General features: G+C 36.9%; 1 protein-coding gene across 1 annotated transcript in view; it reads left to right on the forward strand.

The window, feature by feature from the left end:
- Positions 1-1,094: 1,094 nt before the first annotated feature.
- The window catches only part of SPAG16 (sperm associated antigen 16), a 386,482-nt gene continuing 367,322 nt past the window's right edge, over positions 1,095-20,254 (forward strand). Inside the window, 5 exon segments of the mRNA XM_063341470.1 lie at positions 1,095-1,150; positions 4,837-4,868; positions 5,263-5,361; positions 10,146-10,273; positions 16,466-16,603. Coding sequence (XP_063197540.1) covers positions 1,105-1,150; positions 4,837-4,868; positions 5,263-5,361; positions 10,146-10,273; positions 16,466-16,603 — 443 coding nt within the window. The 5' untranslated portion in view covers positions 1,095-1,104.

Below are 20,254 nucleotides of genomic sequence, written 5' to 3' on the forward strand. Positions count from 1 at the left end.
ACTCTGCTCTGGTGAGATCCCACCTGCAGTACCATGTCCAGCTCTGGGGCCCCCAACGTAAGAAGGACCTGCTGGACCTGACCAACCTCTGGACTTGACATGGACCTGTTGGAGTGGGTCCAGAGGAGGGCCACCAAGATGATGAGAGGGCTGGAGCATCTCTCCTATTGAAGACAGGCTGAGAGAGTTGGGGTTGTTCAGCCTGGGGAAGAGGAGGCTCTGGGGAGACCTTATAGTGGCCTTCCATTATCTGAAGGGGGCCTACAGGAAAGCTGGAGGGAGACTTTTTACAAGGACACGTAGTGATAGGATGAGGGATAACGGCTTCAAACTGGAAGAGGGGAGATTTAGATTAGATATTAGGAAGAAATTCTTTGCTGTGAGGGTGGTGAGCCCCTGGCCCAGGTTGCCCAGAGAAGCTGTGGCTGCCCCATCCCTGGAGGGGTTCAAGGCCAGGTTGGATGGGGCTTGGAGCAACCTGGGCTGGTGGGAGGTGTCCCTGCCCAGGGCAGCGGGTGGCACTGGATGATCTTTAAGATCCCTTCCAACCTCAACCATTCTATGAACTTAATTTAAGCTATCAGTCCCACAGCACTGCGCTCAGGTGAACCAGCAAACACCTGTTTCACCTACAAAAATGTTTCCTCTGGAGAAGAAAAGAGTCCCTTCGTAAGAGACCGGAGCCCTTTTCCCCTCCCTTCTCCTGTTGTTTTTCATTCTGTTTAATATAATGCAGTATTTCCTAGTCAGAAACGCCACAGAAGCCAGTGGGAAGGACCCTGAGGCAACACTGAGGCTGGTTCCCAGCTTTGCCAGCAACCACCCTGGAACCCTCCAGAGATCTCCTCGCCCCCCAGCACATCCCCTCACGGCCCCCGCGGGGCCGCTCCCTCCCTGGTAAAACACTGAGGAACTTCGCCTCGACTTCAAGACAGCACCTCCGGGAGCAAGAAAATGAAGCGTGAGTGACTCTAAATTAGACTAAACTCAATCAAATGGCCACTGGGGCGAGGCTGTTCCCGCCCCCGCCCCGCGGCGGCTGCTCCCTCTCGCGAGAGGCCGCCCCTGGCAACGGCCCGACGCGGCGGCGGGGAGAGAACGGCCATGGCGGAGGAGGCGGCGGGCTCTGAGGCGTCCTTCTGCCTGCAGAGTATCCTTCCTCCCCGGAGTGTTCTCCTCCTCCCCGCCTGAGGCGGGCGGCTGCGGGGTGCCCTCGGCGTCCCGCCGGTTCTCCTCCTGCCCGCCTGAGGCGGGCGGCTGCGGGGTGCCCTCGGGGTTCCGCCGGTTCCCCGCCTCAGGGGGAGAGCGGCGCGAACGGGCTCGTCTCCTCAGCGCTCCGCGGACCCCGGGCGCTGGAGGGGAGGGCTCGGGCAGGGCTCCGGCGGCGTGCGGCCCTGCTTCTGCCGCCGGCTGGGGGCTGGGAGCCGGGGCAGGGCCCAACCAGCAGGAGACCCGCGGGGTTGCCAAGTTATTTCACAGAGTAAGGGGGACAGAAAGCCAAAAAAACCCCAGACCCCACGGTCTTGTCGCTGCTTTTTGTTGGTTATTGCCCCCGGGGGTTTTCCTGAAGAAGTGGTGGGGACTTGCTCGCTTGAGAGGTGCTTTTTTCATTGCTGATGAGTCCCTGAGTGATGCCTAGAAAATCTGAGGTAATTATATCCCCCCCATGCCTCTGATAGGGGCAGTCTAAGCAAGAGTTCAAATTCTGAACTGAAAGTGTCCTGTCGCCCTTTTTGCTTTAGTTGTTGATCTGTCAGTGCAAAATATCTTTGGAGGAGTGACAAGACTTGTCATTAAGACTCACGGTCCCCATGTGCTGTTGTAAAATTGACATTCCCAATGCCTGCCATGCACGGTAACGGGCTAGGTAATTGTGTTTTTGTTTAGTACTGGGTATGACCAAGCTATAAAGATTAGGATGTAATAACCTAGACATAATTTTGTTTGCCGTGGCTGTTAGAGGCAAAAAATCAGTTTGACTTCTTTTCACGATTGAGTTGTGGCAAGTTAAGTTAGGAGTTTATGGCTTTTGAGCGTGTATTTTTTGGTTAGGTGACCCAAATTCTAGTTTTTTCCCTAGGTCAGACGAGCTCTCTCCGTTCTGTTTTGTAACTGTGAGCTGCAAAATCAAGAATATCTTGTGAGCTTTGTTTTAGAGGCTAAATAATTAGAGCTTAAGTGTTACACCCTACCAGTACCTTAGTTTTTCCTGCTTTGCTAGAATTAAGATGTAAGCCAATATAAAAGCAATTAAAAAAGTGGAAGATTGTCCTTTGTGAGATTGTGCCTCAGTTTCTGTCTCCTTGAAACTGCACAGCTGTTTTCACACTATGTGGTGTGCTTAAAAAAGCACTGCATCAGGACATGTGTTTAAAAAAAAAAAAAAAAAGGTGTTCATTGGGAAAATACAATAGTTTTGAAAATAAATTCCTTTGTTTTATTTTGCTTCTGGCTATGGCTTTTGGAAAAAAGAAGGAAAACCCCCGAATTTTAAAAGTAATATTTTAGTCTGTGCACAGTGGTTGCAGTGATGCGTTAGTTTAGAACATAATGGAGCAAGGATAGTCAGGTCAGTAGAGGATTCAGGAAAAAAACAGTGTTTGAAAGTGCTTTACTTATCAAGGGTATACTGCAGTGACACTTCTATCTGCATTGAAAGTTTTGATAAATGTAGAAAGAAATAGTCAAGATGGGGGAAGGGTCATTTGTAGCCCATAGAAAAGATAGCTTTAGAAAAAGTAGCCTCTGATCAAATTGCTAGGTACAGTATTTTATTTAAACGTACTATATTTAAATTAATTTAAAGTTGATAAATACTGCTGTAAATTAATGAGGAGGCTTTGGGGTTCCAGAGAAGTATCCAGATATTTAGTTCGTACATAGAATTACTACATATACACAGAAATTGTCCCTTGCTTCATACAAGGAATGTTGTACCCAAGTATTCACGCTATACAAACGTGACTTCACTTTTTAAAGTCTCATTCTTTAAAGAGAGAATGTGTAGTCAGCTAGCTAGTGCTAGGATATCATAATCTAATTTAAAAAAGAGGTTTTTTAGAACATTACCCTATTAGTCAGTACTACTGTGTCTTTTATCTTGACTTGCCTGCTGCAATATCCTTCTTGCTTTTTCAAACAATAAAGAAAACCTATTCCTTCTGCTTTACAGGCCCGCCTTGCTGTTCTTTCCTTTTCTTATGTAATGAGCAGTTCAGGTGAACTTTTCTCCCTCTGAGTTGAAGGAACGAAGTCCGGGAGTTAGGAGTTGTTTCATGAGGGTGTTGTCAGACCCTGATGCAAGGACCAAAACGTTCTTCTTGTGCGGGATGAAGCAAAATGAAGCTTTTGCAGAGAGCAAAATTTGAGACGCAAAGAGGTGGTGACTTGAATTCAAGTCCTGTGTTCCACGTCTGCAGTCTGTGATGCAGTAATTTGAGAAGCAAATTTGGGGGCATATGTATTGCAGGCATTTGCTTTCATGTACTCAGTCTAGATAGGAGGTTCTTATGAAGTGTTCATGCCAGTTTCCTATTTATATGTACAATTTTCGTAGTAAGCATGTATTTTAATTGGACAGTTGGAGGTACACAAATGTGCTTTGACTTGATTACTGAAAGTTAGGCCTTTGTTCACTCAGTGACTTCCCCGTTTGTTTGTTTGTTTTTGGTTTACAATAGGAAATGACATCTTTCCAACTTTTCTCTCAAACCTCACATCTCTAAAACAGATGATGGCCCTTTTTTGGGGCACGATCTTCAGCTGTTAGCCTTCCAGATGGTTACAATTCAACTTTTAGTTTGGTTGATGCTGTGATGCTGGGGTCTTGAATGCAGATGATACTTTTACATGTATATTGTATTGTGAGAACTGTAGCAAAAGGCCTATTTTTAAAGAGAATAATTCAGACTTGGGAAACTTGATGCAAAGCTGTAAAATCATGCATCTTTTTTTTTCTTTGTATATATTAAAGTTACCATTTAAATTTTATTGTATGTGAAGTACTGAGTTGCCAGCTTTTCTTCAGAAGTTAATTTCTGGTTTATTTACATGGGTCATTTGTAGACTAACTGATTTCCTGGGGAAACTGTCAGCAGACCATCTTGCTAAAAACATTTATGTTATACTTCCATGGGCTGTGAGGCTAGTGGATGAAAAATGTTTATTTGGGTTTCATTTTACACCATTTGTAGTTATTTTTAATGGAAAGTTTGACTCTAAAGCATTTGGAGGAACTGTAGATAATTACCAAATGAATTTTTACATTTTGAAAGTTCCTTATCTTTTTATTGTTGCTGTGTTGTAATTATTAAGGCACTTGTATCAGCTTCAGTAAATGGTCTTCTAGTACTCAGTGTTTGATCTCAGATGTTTGTGTTTGAACTTGTACATCTGAATTTGATTAAAAAAAAAAAGCCATTTTCTGAGAGCATGAGGTTTATGCTTAGAAGCGTAAAGTCTCTGGAAGTCTCAGTGCAGTAAGACCTCTATGAAAACTGATGATTGGGTGGGTGAGAGCAGAATTTAGCTACTGTTTAATTCATGACAGTGCTTGACTTCTAACTTTGACAGATCTGATGAGGCAAATTATGATGGTGTTTAAGCCTGTTATGAAAACTTTGAATCTCTGTATGTAATTTTCACTGGAGTTGGGCATGTTCACCTAAAGACTTAAAGAAGCCTTGAAAGCATGAAGTCTTTTGTCATAAAGGAGGGTGAAGGTGGTGATAACAGATTTATAGATAGCTGGTTTATGATACATTTTTTTAAGTTGTAACTCATCACATTCATCAGCTGTGTCAGACTTAACAAAATCTGCAGAATTTACCATAACAGATGACTCTAAAGATGATTATCAGTATGAAGAGGTAATTTACTAAATTGATAATCTTCTTATATATGTGGTAGAATATTCATGTTTCATTCTTTTATTTTACTTCATCAGTCACAAAACCATCTTAGGAGAAATAACACGAACCTCCTTTTATAAAGTGTGATGATGTTAGGCATATTTTTCAAGAGAAGATTAATATCAGTTGATTTGTTTTACTTTTATTTGAATGTTAAATATTTTTTTAAGGATACAGATATTTCTATTTATATGTTTCAGTTTATTTATAACAAATATTTCAGTAATATAAATTCTATTTAAATATAGCAAAATACTACTTTAACAAGAACAAGATTATTTTCAGCAGTTGTATTGGGAGTGGAAAGATGTATAAAATATGTTGATACCTAATTTTAAATAATTTCATTTAGGTTCCAGCAGATGATGAATTTAGTCTTCAGGAAGATGAGGAGGATCTGACAAAGGCTTTGCAGACTGTTCAAGAGCAGGCTGAAGATGCCCAAATTTTAGTAAGAACTTCCTAAACATTCTAAGACTCTGTCTGTAGTTCAGTTGGCATTAGTGGCTTAAAATTTACAAATCATAATTTATTTTAATTATGAAATATTTGTAAGGAAAAGGTTGTCTCTTGTTCTTTAGAACTTTCTAGAGGTAAACATATGCCACAGTGGAAAAGGCAACTTATGTTTCCTGGGTTTCACCTTCCTTTAACTTTTGCATTTTGTTCTGCACTAGTGTGTATGAACAGATCAGTTTTGTATTTTAGATCAAACTTTGAATGAAAACTGACAATACTGGAGTCTTTCATGTTTTGAAGCTGAATATACCTGAAAATGAAGAGAAAGATGGCAGAAGATTTTAAGACTGAACATGCTTAACAGTAACCAAGTAGTGGAAATTCTTAATGTTCTTTAGGGATAACCAAAGTTATGTCTGTTTTACTGTGTGAGTTGACATTCAAATGACAAGTGAAACAAGGAAGGATATTTTTAATCTATTGATCTTTTGACGGTGCTGTAATTAAATAACCTTTCACTTCTTTGTTGACTGAACATTGCATGGTAGGAAACAATATGCTAATATCTATCCCATTTTATCAAACTGAAGAAAGTGTTACCTTTCCTTAAAACAGAAGAAGAATGTGGGTGCTTAACTCAGATTCTCTTTGATTTTGTGCTTCTGCTAATAGATGTCTGCCTTCTTGCTTTTTGACTCATTATTTGAAGACTTAATATTTTTCCATAATTTTGAAACTGAAATAATATGTTCAGCCTTTAGACGGAAAGACATCAGTAGAAAACTTTTAATACAGTTGCTAGTTCTTTGACAGGTTTCATAAAGATTTTCTGTATATTTTATGAGGCTCAGTGACTAGATTGTTTGATGCCAATTCACTGGAAAAAACCAAGTGCTGCAGTGAATACTTTTGGTGACCCAAGTTAGAAGCGCTGTTTCCTGTGAATTAATATTGAATCAATATCCAAACTCTGAGCTAAGAAGCACAGTAGAAAGCTGTCTTCACATGATTAATAATTGGTACACTTTTTCAATTATTAGTTTCTAATCTTGGCTAAAATAAGTTAAATTAGGTAACAAGCATATCCTGAAATAGCTAATCTGTGATAAACAGTTTTAAGTGATTGTGTGTATTTGGTGGTCATAGTAACTTGTATACCTAATCCCATATTAAAGTTTGGATTTCAATACTAGATAAAAATCTTTTTGTAATGGAAAACAAATTATATGGAGAAGGCACAAATCAAGTGAGCATCCAAAAATATTTAACTGATTTGCCAAATGCAGATACTATAAATATCCACAGTTTCTAAATTGAGTAACTACAGTTTCTTTTACGCTCTGTTAAAAAGGTCAAGTATAGCCAGGAAAAGCTAAGAAAAATACTTATTTTCAAACTTTCTTCCAAAGTAATTAACGCTAATTACTAAATGAAGAAGAGCAAACACAAGCAAATGAGAGATGGTGCTATTCACCTTTTTAAAAAAAAAAAAGTGTGTAGGAATTAAGGCTGTGTTTCTACAGGCGGTAATGAGACATGTTTTCTTTCCTTCTGGATCTCTGCATGCGTGCAGTGAAACTACTGGTCTTTAAGGGGATCCTTCAACAACTAGAGTTCATGTTTTTGTTTGGGTCCCAACATGGAAATGAGGGTGATGGAGCTCTAATTTCTAAGTATCACTTCCCTGTAGTGTGGTGGTGAAATGGCAGCTGATTCAAAATACAGCTGGGCTGGGCAATGCGTGCTTTGGGTAGCAGCGATTCTGCCTGCTGTTCCTGTTCTAGTCATAATTTGCCCTTTTCAGTTACAACTCATGATATTTTTTCTGTTGTCCTTGTTTTGAGACAGTGTAAAGTAACATAAAGTATTTTTAAACACAAGCAATAGAATATTTTGCATATAAAGTAAAATCTTAAGCTGATAGGGACCCTAGGAAAAGGATGCAGAAGTTCTCTGAAACAACACACACAAAAGAAAGCCATCTGAATTACTTTCTTCAGTAGTTACAGCTGTTACGCTTCAATTCTAGGATCTTTATTTTCTTAATGTCACAAATGATAATCTGAATTCACAATGACCTTATATTTTATGTAGGCCTGATTTGTCTGACTGTTAAAAATCTTTTAATTCCCTTTGTATTCTTTTTTAGTTTTATAAGTTTTGCAAGAACATCTCATTTTGTTTTACAGAGAAATTATTAATTTATTTAGTGTTATTTGACGTTGGTATTAATTTCTTCATTGCACATAATTGCTCATAAATTTTTATGAGTATTGTGGAAGTCGTTAAAGTTAAGCTGTTAGCAGTTAACTTATTTTACTGGCCATACTTGCAATCCATAGACTCAAAATGTTTTGAAGATTTTAATTAAAAAAAATTAACGAAGATATATTTAATGAAACAAATACTTAGTCTGTTTATTTTGACTTAATGGTCAGAATCCTTTAATAAGATGTTTTTGTCTATGTAGCTACTATAGGGTTTCTGTACCATATCAAGTAGTAGATTGTATTTTTCTCATTTTTAAATAGGTAACTATATACAAAAATTACTGTTATGTCATTTTATGGGTAGTCATCCAAGGTTAAGATTAAGTTAAAGAAAGTGGTTAGCCTAATATCAATCACAAAGTCTGCAGAAGAGCTAGGAATTTAATTCTGGTTTCCTGAGGCCCTGTTCCAATACTGTGCCTGTTAGACTGCATTCGTTTTTCCCTATATTGTTCCCTGCTCGAGCGTCGGTTCCTGAAATGATTCTCAGTGCTAGTATCTAGCTAACAAATGCCCTTCTGCACGGATGAAATGAATTCCTATCATATTTCCATTTATTAAGGGAATCAAACCGTGTCATTTCTTCTGAAGACTGCCTTTATAGATGTGTTTGGGAAACTACAAGCAACAATATTAGACATTTCCCTCACTTAGAATAAAGAAAGAAAAGAAGCAAGAAAAGGGCTGCAGCTGGATGTCTGCAGATGTACTCTCTTTGGGTTTTGTATTACCACAATTAGAAAATAGACCTGTCTGATGTACTGTATCTCTAGTAATGAAAATATGCTAAATATTACATTGCACTTGGCATATTGTTTTATTCATAACACAGTGTTAACATGGCCTCGATCGTACATGTACATTTCTTTCTGTTTATATTAGGTAGATTGCTTGAATTAAACACAACATTTTCTGTATTATACAAAATGGCTATGAGATTTTCCCAGTGTTTTTATTTTATCAAGAGAAATGCCTTTGTCTCCAGGTAATTTATGTAGTCGTGTTAATAGCGCTCCCACTAAGGACATGAATAAGCCATAAATGGATGGAGTTATCAAAAATCCCTGGCCTACAGATTCTTTTTTAAATGGATGGAGGAAATAATTTGCAGTCGCAGCCTTTAGCGTGTCTTGATGAATATCTCCCTGGAATTTTTTTTTTTCAGTTTTGTTAGTATTGAAAGGAAAAGAACGTAGGTATCAGTGGAAGCTGTTTCTGCTTCTCATCAGTTCTCTACGGTGTTTGTTGGGGTTTTTTGGTTTTGTTTTTTTTTTTTTTTTTTAAGAGGTAGCACATGTTATCATAGAATCTGAGTTTATTTCAAGAGCGCTCGAAGTGATAGTTGTCAAGCCCAGATTTGTTCTGTCATCCTCTCACCGGGAGGCAGGCGCGCGTAGTGCAGTATCTTAGTAGCTTGTGGTGTTGAGTAAGTGCGTTGTAGCATTGTGCCCCATGTAGAGTTCCCAAACGCTGAGAGCTTCACACTTAGCTATGTCAAGTTGCTGTAATCCATTTGAAGTCTGAAGGAATTAAGGCCGTCTCTTTGGCTGCCAAGTCGCAGTCGTCTCTCTCATCTGGTTATCTTTAAATGTATTTTGAGGCAGGGTGGGTAGTCTCAGACTGGGTCATATTTTACTTTTTTCATACCTCCTTGCATCTTGAAATTTCTCTAGGAGAGCTTAATATCAAGCTATGCTCTGTGTGGGCTGAATGGGATTGGGTGAAGGAAAAAAAATCTGCATTGCAACAAAAAGCTGTGAAAGGGATCTGTTTTTTTTCTCAGTAGTCGATTGCTCGGTTTTGTTTTGATTCTGCTTTTGGCAACTGTGCTTGACCCAGGAGCTGATCTTATCTGAATAGCTGTCTATCTTGATGGCACTGAAGGGAGCTGCATATGAAGCCTCGGTGCACCATCTGCATTGTGCTAACGCTTGTAGCAATGTTGTCTGGCAGCTTCCTTCCGTGTCTGCATATGGATGTTGAGAAGAAAAGGGAGAATTGATCATTGTGAAACTTCGTAAGAGATCTAATGATGGAGATGCAGTTCTTTGAGTCTCTTGTATGCATCATTACAAGAAGAATATAAGCCTTTTTACTGTCACCTTGGACTCTTCTATTTTTCGTTAGATGAAGTACGGATTTTTCTTATCGGTAGTTCTGAAGGTTGCTGATGGGTGCAGAAGTATGAGAACTAACATTTTCTCAGAGATAGGAGATCGTTTATCTTCCAGATAAACTAGAGTTTAAATAGTTTCAAGTCTACATGAGAGTATGTCAGGTTCAGAATACTTGCTTAAATCATGTGATTTTCGAGTTATTTCTCTGTAACCTTTCACAGACCTTGACATTAGAAGGATCAGTGATTACAGATCTGATCAATAAAGACAAGGGAAACATTCAGCTGTACTCTAGCAGATCTGTGACTTTAGATGACTTCAGAAATAGAAGGTAACATAATTATATTTCTCTTACAGGTTTAATAACAATTATCAAATTTTAATTTCAGGCTTTGCAGCCTGTTCTGACTTCTGAGAAATCAGTGTCTGAAATACCTGAAACGATGGATGACTTCTTCTGCAATTTCCTGGTCAGATTGGGAATGTCCAGAACCCTCGACTGCTTCCAAACAGAATGGTAAAATATTTTCAGTGACCGTGTTACTTTGAGAGTTAGGAAGTAGATGGTCAGGATTCAGATATTTCCAGTATATCAGGATATACTTCCAGAAAACTCTTCTGAGCACGAGTCATTCTTAAATAACACGGTGTTTTACCAAATAAATATATTCATCTTGAGAACAAGGCCACAAACCATTGGTTTAAGGACAGACTTTCAAGAAAGCTGACTCCAGGGAGCTCCTAAATGGGTACCTTTGAAGCACTGTATGCATTTCACCTAACTCCAGACATTTACTAGCCTGAAGTGGTCACCTTAGGCCTCTTCTGTGACCATTGAAGAGAAATACTCGTTTTCAGGGTGCAACTCACATGAGTTATTTAAGCCATCTCCTTTAAGGAGAAATGAATTCAATTATTTTTTTTTTTCAAGTATTTTCTGCTCTCCACTGGCTACAGATGAAAACTAGAAACCAGCCACACTGCAGAAGTTATCGATGGATCAAATGAGTCCAATGAAAAATGATCAGCATTTCATTTCAGCAGTGCTGAGAAATCATGTGGTTTTGTTATTTTTTTGCTTTCCAGGATGTGGGTGCCTGCTTAAAAACTGAATATTTTGTAGTATGCTATAGTATTTGCATCTTGATTGTTTGGATAGGTTTGGATATTCGTCATAGCTGCCTTGTATTTTAAGTAGAATAATCAAAATTTTTGATACTTGTTGATTTCTGGTACACCAGTCAAAATAATATGGTTGGTTTGTGTTTTTTTTTTTTTTTTAAATTTAATTCATGTAGTAATAAGAGTAGACTCTTCAGCTGTTGCTGTCTTCTTTTTCCCGGCTTTTATGGGTTGCAGGGATTTTGTCCATACTTTGTGCAGAAGTTTAAACATGCAGCTTTGTCTAAATGCTCCACTTCCTCTGCCACTCTCTTTGTATATGGAATACCACAGGATGTATAATTTTTTTAATATTGATTAAGAATGATGTGCCAGGAATGCTGCAAAGCTTGAGAGGAGAGCTGAATTATTTTGGAGCAAAAGATGACACTTGTCATGAAGTTCTATTGAAGTACTTTCAGTTACAAGCTTGCTTTGGATCTACAAGTTAATTGGAAAGATTCTGAGAAGCGGAAACACCTCTCTCTGAATTACCTTGTAGACAGTCTTTAAACATGAGATGTTCAGAGATTTTTTAATAAGGTCTTTTGAAATTGTTTGATTTGAAAAGTTAGAAACATCTTACTTTTTCCCTACAAAAGCCTTGAAGCTTTTAAATTTTCTTAGAAATATTCTCTAATAGGGAGTCATTGCTGTCGTTTGCAAGGCTGTGGTCTTACTAGTGTGGAGCTCACCAATCAGGCATTGCCTTTGGAATTAATAATGATGTGGTTTTTGATAGCATAACAATGTGACTTAAATGATTCCTTAGAGAAGGAGCAGTATAGTTCTGTATTCTTTTTGAACAAAAGAACTGATAGGAATAGTATTAAGTTTGAAGAAGTTTAACAGTTTTTATGGAAAAAGATAATTAATGCTAGACAGATAAATAATGACCTTTTTATGAAACTACAGCTTTCTTTGAAGCACTTAGAGTTTGAATTTATATCAATGGCAAAATTCAGATTGCTTTTTAACAGAGCAAGTGCAGGTCTTAGCAGGCCTTATCTTTTAAATCCTTAGCTGTACATATATTTTTTTTTTTCCTAAGTAATAATTTTAATTCTGGTGGCATTACAAATGAGCTCAGCATGTCAGGATCTAATCTTACTGTATTGAGACTTTTTCTGCATTAATACCTTATTTCAAAATGTTTCATGTTGGTTTGAAATAGATAATTTACAATATTAATGAAAGTGGGAGCAGATTAGTGTACTCAGGTTCCTCATTATGTATTGGGACGACGCTCTCGCTCTCATGCTGTGGTGATCAAGTACTAATGGAATTTAAAATGAAAAATTAATTAACGTAGAGAAAATTTATCAAAAGGCTTGCTTTGAAATAATTGTCTGTCTGAGATCTAAAGGTCACTTAATTTGGACCAAATTATCTGTGTTTATTTCAGAGTTTGAGAAAACATTGTTATTCTCTCCAGCTGTATAAAATGTCATGATGTGATTATGTTTTATTTTAAGTCAAACCACCTCTTTTTCTTTGATGTAACGAATAATTTTACCACACTAGTAGTGACTTTTTTTTTAAACTTACGTAGGTTTTTTTTGTATGTACACTTTTTTCTTCCAGTTATACTTTAAGGAACTTAAAATTATAGACTTAAATGATTTTTAGAATATCTAATTTACGCATTAAATTTTCTGTTCTTTGATACAAGACATTATAGTGCTTTTGCTGCTTATTAAAGATATTGGATTGACAGCTTTAGAGCATGAAGTGCAGGGGCTGATCAACTGTAAATTCATGCATCTGACAGTCTATACCTCCTAATCCCAAAGAGTTCACTGCTGCTGGCAGCATGTTGCCAGTCTGATGAGCAGATGAATCATTTGCTGTTCACACATACGCACGGAGCTATCGCTGTGATTAGTACACTCATTGGACTGGTAATCTCTGAGTGTTCCTAGAGACCTGGCAGTGTTTCAGCATGTGAGTAAAAGAAGAGCTGCAGACTAATTACGGAAACATGATTTGAAAATTCTTTTCTCTTTGATGTGGTTAAAACTATGAATAAACTTCCATGAGGAAACAAGGTTATAAGTCATGTCTGTCTTGTGTATGCCTTGAAAAGATTGCTCGGGTTGTGCATAACAGAGCACATGCAACAAAGCTACTATGTCGTCTTTGAGCATAAAGATAGAATGATTGCCAAAAAAAATCCTTTTTGCACAATGAAGAAAATGGATATAGTTTCTAATCCTCCATGTCACAACTCCCTGAAGACAGTGGAAACAATCTGTTTATTTCACACAGACCTGTTTCCTCTGCTCCCTGTCTTCTTTGGCCTGGAAATCATATGGTCACATTAATGTGTGTTGTGCTTTAAGTTCATAAATCCTGAGAGAAACAAGGGTTATCAGTTCCAGGACAGCATCCCACTAAAACGGATACAATTTATGTACTAGAACTGGCTCAGAACACAAGCAAAGTAACCTCAAGTTTGATTTGCAAAAAGCCACATGGACATACCTACTTTCTTGCCTACAGAACAAGCATAATACGATAATATGAGTTTTCTATTTATATGCCGTAACAGATTGGAGGAGTACGCTAGGGCAAAAATATGTTTTATTTTTCCGTGCTTATTCCTTTCTTAGCCTCTGTTGAAACTGTTTAAGAGGTTATGAATTGGAATTATAATTTTCAGTAAGAAGTTCTTGTAAAAGCTAAAACTTGAAATTTTAATCCCTGAGTGCATCTCTAGGTGAGTTATCCCTTGGTAAAAGATTATCCTGAGCTACGTGTTCGTTTATTGCAGGGCCTCTCTGCAACCTGATTCCTTTAAAACTCTTAGAAATTTGATTTCAATGTGATGTATATAGTAATAATGTATTCTTTTTAGTCAGTCTGCACTGGGCTTTGATCATAAAATCATAGTTGACCGTCTGTTCCTTAGGTTTCCAGATTCTTGGTTAATTTTAAATAGCCATTCAAGAATGGTATCTCAATTGTTCTGAAAAGTTTAGCTTGTGTGTGCATGCAACTAACTAATTTGCATCACAGTTCTCTTCTGTAATGGAAAGAAGTGAGAACAATAGCTATTTGGCAGTTGGTTAGGTATGTAGAAGTTTTACAGGACTGGGCTGATGAAAGATAATGAGATTTCACAATACAATTTTGTGCTGTAATTTTCTATTCCATTTCTAATACATACACAAAAGCCTTCATTTTCAGTAGTGTTCTTAGACAAGGGCATAGTGAATTTATTGTATTAATTGTATTTCATTAAAATTGTCTTTCAGAGTTCTTAGCTCTGCTGGGGGCTAATGTCGTCAATTGTCCATGTTTGATGTGTCTTCCTGCAGAAATTTGATGGGTTTCATGAGATGCAGTTAGGGCATTCAGTGGAGAATGTTTTCTGGCAAATAAAGGAGTACGTAGAATTGTGATCATTTGCAATGAGAAGTGCCCTTATTTTCAATAATTCCAATAAGAATTCTACCTGCTCATCAGTCAGTGTTTATTTGAAGAAAAAAAAAAAAGGAAAAAAATAAAGACTTAAGTTTCTTGCTTAGTATTAAAGCCTGTTGCTACTGTAATTTGCTTAAGAAAATGGAGTGATGGTAGAATGAATTTTGCTTTGGACATGACTGTTTAACTTTTCAAAAACCTTTCATCTACTGGTGGTGAGTGTGAGTGACAGCTTAATTCATAGGGATGAGCATTCCTAGGAGGTATCCACAGACTGCAGACAGTAGCTGACCGTAGGAAGTCATTTGGACATAAGAGTTTCTAACATTGCCCTTGATTTTTTTGAGAGGATGTTAAGGAAGAGTTGCTTGTCAAGCAAGAATCCCTTATTCTACAAACACTTTTTGTTTCTGCAACGTGTTCTATTGATCTAGGAATGCTGTGCTTGCTGTCTTCAAGTTTCAAATCTGCTTTTGTTCAAGTGCAGGAAATAGCATTTAGTGTAATTTTTATCTCTAATTACTGCAGTTCTTTTCATACTTCCTTATTACTGGGGGAAAAAAAATTGCACAGATTCAGTATGTTGAACATTCAATATGAACATATATTAATATGTGAGCTCTGTATTCCATGTTGAAGGTAGCTCGTGGAATTATTCATGGTTATCCAGAGTTTTGTCATCTGAGTCCTCAAAAATATGAACATATTAATATCTGTTCATATTATTCCTTCTAGTGAGTTCTCATCCAGAACATCTTCCAGCTGCAGTCAAGATTACCAGGGAAGAAGACTGTGGGCCTATAGTCTTTATTTGATATAAATTATTTATAGCTCCAGTGAACCCATGCTGAACTGATATCGTGGCTACAATAGTGCACAATGTCTTTGTCTTTAGTAGGTCTATTAAAGTTTGTACCAACTGAAGGTCTTGCTCTTCTGTCTTCCAGGGCAGAAGTAAACAAAGAAATAGGTGTTTTGTACATACATGTACTGGATTCTGCAGTCACCTCTGCGATGTCTGCTTGCACAGAACTATATTATGCTTGTGTATGTAGACTTGAATCCTGATGTCTTTTGAAATAATTTGGCAAATACTGATAGCTTATAATCATTCCTTGAGCACGCATGATTCTGCAAAAGCATTTCTTTAATGTGGTGATGGTCACACTTTTTTGATCAAATCTAGCTTTTGAATCCTTTCTGATATCACTGCTCTCTTTTTTTTTTTTTTGATAGAAGATACTTGGTACTTTAAGTTGCTCTGTCTTTAAACACTTTTAAATTAAGCTGAAAATGAATACTGTCAATACCTACGTCCTTTTTACTGCCTGTTAGAGTGTTTTTAGCTTTCATTGACAACCTACCCAAGGATGGAAGTCCTAAAAGATATGAGAACAGACTGAGCAAACTTTATTGCCGGGGCTGTTGAGATTCCTGGGTTGCTACACAGCATTATGTGCTGCTCCAGATTCCTTTTACTTCTCAAAGTGCAAGTTAGTCTGTATGTTTATTTAACTAAAGCAGCCTTCAGGCTTCTACATCATGGAATCATGTTTTCTTGGGGGCTGGTAAAATAAGTAAATATTGGTTAACGTAATTAAATAAGGAGAGGGCAATGTAGGTAAACAGGAAGGAATAAAGACATCTCTCTAGGTGAGCTCCGTATTCCATGTTGAAGATAGCTCATAGAATTATTCATGGTTATCCAGAGTTTTGTCATCTTATTTGAGTCCTCAAAAACAAAAAAAATTTCTTGCATATATTTCAGCATATGAGATAAAAAAGACTGTGAGTATATACAAATGCTATTTGCACAAGAATATTTTTTTCTGTCTTTTATTTAAGGTATTTGGAAGAAAGAAAGGAAAAGAACAATTGTTTAAATTGAAGTACTGTGTTATACAGGACCTATCTTTTGACTTATGAGAAATAATACATTTTAGAATGAAAAGCAGTAAAACAGAACACAGCGTGATGGGATAGTACTTGTTGCTAATTGTCGATGAGATGATAAATATCTTTGTGATTTTAGTTTAGGTAAATGCTAGCATGAGAAGGGAGAGATCAGAGAAGTGAGAAAAAGGAAACCTGTAATAAAATATCTCCATTTCTTTTCTACTAGGTATGAATTCATACAGAGAGGTGTGTTCACACCCAAAGATACTGGATTGGTTCCAACTGTGTATACCTGCAACCAGCAACTTGAGGCTGAGAATATGCGTCTGAGGAAAGATTTGGAAAACTACAAACTTGCTGCAAAGTATGTTATTTGGTCTTAATGAAACTTTGATATAAAAGTAAATGGCCAAATAAAGTAAACTCAAGTACTTAATGGAAATAAGTTGCTCCTGTTTGTTATGCTGGCTGTGCATATTTTTACTGCTAGGTGACATTTGTAATTAAAGTTCAATTTTCTCTGAGCTCTATTAGAAACCTAAATCTTAATTTCCTTTATTTGTATTTACTGGGCTATAGAAAATAATTTTCAATATCCAGTAATCAAAACAAATTACTACAAAGAATCATGAGAGTATAATATGTAGAACTAGAAAATAAATGGTTATGTGCATTTTGTATTAAAATACAGTACTATAAATTACAGCTACCACAAAACATCACCATAGGAACAAAATCAGTATACATTTATTCTTCATTTTTTAATTGCAAAAAATCTATCACTCTGGCCCTAGTGGTAAGTGGTATTTCAGTGTAAATTATCATCATTGATTATACTTGTGGGTAGTAGCTGATCTTACAAGTCACTTGTACTTCAGTCACAAGGGAGTTAAAATATTTAGCTGTTAGAATGGAGAGGTGCAATAATGAACTACATGTAACATAGCCTTTTCTGAAGAATGGCACATGCATGTGTTCATTGTGAATTTACCCTGAGACTTAAAAATCCACTCACTTGAGTTCTGCCAGTGCACAGTTTTAAAATATGAAGCTGTAGTAAAATGTTAACTCCATCTCTTTGATTTTCTTCAAGATTGCTCAAGCTACTAATTTTCATTTAGATTGTTCCTTTATATGAAAAAAAGCTACTCCGATTGTAAATAATCGCTGCTGATAATAACGATAATCAAGTTATTTTCCAATGATAATGATGTATCACATTTTAAATTAATAAATTAATTGCCCATAGTCTAATAGTTAAGTAAACAGCTTAATGATCAAATCAAACATTGTGTGGTCTAAATATACTGTTGCACTGGGAGATGGGCCATATAAAGAACATTTCTTTATTTTAAACTGCAGTTTCTTTGGACAATGGATGGTTAGGGATTGTGTGTCTCATTTGAGTAGGAGAGTAAGAAGCGGTAATGCATAATAAAAAAAGGAAAGACAAAATCTGGCCCTTCTGAAATTTATTAATGTCAGTAGTAATTTTAATAGGCTTTCCTTTCTTTTTTTTCACCCATCTTCTTTCTTTCTTTCTTCCCCCCTGTATACATCAGAACATTCTATAACAAGATGAGTGGATTGTGACTTGGTAAAAGTTTTCCTGGGTTTGTTGCATTGCTACATGGTTGTTTAAGAACATGTAGCTCAAAACCATTTCACCGTGGTCATGAGTTGGGTTTTTCCCATAGGAATGTCTATATACTCCGTGGGGTGCCAGAAAATTTTTTTTACAGCAGATGTCTAGTTAAAAGGCTGCAAGACAACATAATATTGTGCAACAGGAAGAAAGCAGGAGAGGGAAAAGACATTTTCCAGGCACCAGGCACCAATATGCTAGGTGCCTGCAGATTATCTGTTAAATAAAACTACCAACACTCACTGAAGTGAACTGCGCTAAAAAAATTAATAGATCCATGAACTGAAGCCGTGGCCTGCATTTTCACATTCTAGTGTTTGATGAAAACTAAAATAGCAATTCTCTGATGGTAAACAAGCGAGTCAGGTCACCTGTTTGGGTGAGACATAGGGCAATTCTATATGACACAAATTAGAAGTAAATTCTATTCATTGGTATTTACTGTTAAATACTGCACTTATTCTGCATGTACCTTGTTAAAACACTATTAAAATCAGTCCTTCTTTCTCTACTTGTAGGGAGAGCTTTATTTTCTTAGTCTTTCTGCTAATATTAGAACAGGGAGTCTATGTAGATATAAGATGTGGTTTTTGCTAATGTTCACGACTTCATTTTTCAGACTTTTTATTTCAAATAACTGTGAAAGTTTTCATTGGTACTAACTGATGTTAAAAGTTCGGCACTTCTGTGATGTTCATTTCATTTATTTTAGTTTTAATAATTTATGAATCAAAACAGTATTGTTTCTGGAATGATAGGTGAAATTGAGCATTTCTGCTGTACGTACCATGAGTTAGTGTTCCCTTGTGTCTTTTGGATAAACCCTGTTCATAGTACCCTATAGGAACTCCCTTTACTGTAGTGACTGTTAATGGCATTTTTCCTTGTTCAGACACTCAGTAACTGTAGTCAGTACCCTTGCTATGATAAAGCGAATATTCCAGCAGGAGCCCAAACTACCTGGAGAACAATTTGAGTTTTCAAGTATTGTGAGAGAGAATTCACCAGCTTACAGTGAAGACAGAATGCCTGTGAGCCCTGAAGAAATGCTGATTTGACTACTTAGAAACTAAGGATTTCTGAGCAAAGCAAGTCTCCTTTAATTGTGAGCTACAGTGCTGTGAAGTGTATTTGAAGAAAGCTTTTAATTACGTTTGGTATTTCTAAGTTGGTACTCTTGACAACCATCTTGGAGAAGAGAGATGCTACTTGGGACTTAGGCAGTATGGGAGCCCAGGATAAATGACTGTAAACCAATTACTTCCTGCTTTAATGTTGTTTAGCAATTGGTGGAAGAGATTCAGTGTCTAGAAGCTAACTGTAATTGTATTTTGGGTATTTTAATACAGTGTTTACATGATTGCATGGCAAGCGGGTGGGCAAATAGAGGAGATTGCAGGATGTTGGTTGCATTTCACTGTGATGTTTCATTATTTAAAGACTTGCTGTATATAATGAGTATGTATTTTTAGTAGGTCGTTCGTGTCTGAAGACATCTTGAGATGTGACAACATCCCTGAATGCCTAAGTTAAAGAAATAAATTATTTACTCTAAAGCTAGTGATAGTTATCACCGTAAAGTTTAGATACGCTACTAATCTTTATTCAGATTATTTCTAAAAACAGACGTTGTGTTGTGATAGAAATCAAAACTAATTTTATGTTGGTTTGCCATGTGCCAGTAGTTAAAATAGATCTTAAGTGTGTGCTCCCTTTCTCTGTCTTTTATCTTGAAGGCTATAGTTGAGCCCTGATTGATTGGTCAGGGATGTTGTTATCTGCTGCAATATTTCTTGAATAAAAGCATAGATTTTCTTACCAATAGGCAAGAAAAATTTGAAAACAACATGTCTGAAAATTGTTAACTCTTACAGGAGATTAGTTAAGTTTAATTCATTGTCTTCAGTGATGATTTGTATCATTCAAGCATTTAATATTCTATTAAAATTTGCTTGTGAGTTGAATATTAGGTTGTAATTTCATAGCGATATTAAACTGTACCTATCTGGTGATTTAAAATAGCTTGAATCCCATATATTTTGGTGTTTTTCTATAGCCAGACTCTTTGTATTGCCGTATGGCCTTTGAAGATGTAGGTAGACAACATAATGGGATACTAGGTTTAAGATTGTGTTAATCACAGAAACTGCTAGCTGTGATATTTGTAAGTTCTTTAAACATTTAGGAATTTATTAGGTAAATGGAATGAAAGCTGTGTACAGCTGTTGTCTGAGGTTTGTAACTCTGCTCACAAACACGAGTTAGGAAGTTTAAATATTTGCAGGTATTTTTCTGTCCTGATTTTTGGAAGAATGCTCACAAATATACACCCAGTTTACAGCCACAGTAATAGTCAAAATATAAAGCAAT

Source organism: Chroicocephalus ridibundus, chromosome 7 (assembly GCF_963924245.1).
Source record: "Chroicocephalus ridibundus chromosome 7, bChrRid1.1, whole genome shotgun sequence".
Lineage (NCBI taxonomy): Eukaryota > Metazoa > Chordata > Aves > Charadriiformes > Laridae > Chroicocephalus > Chroicocephalus ridibundus.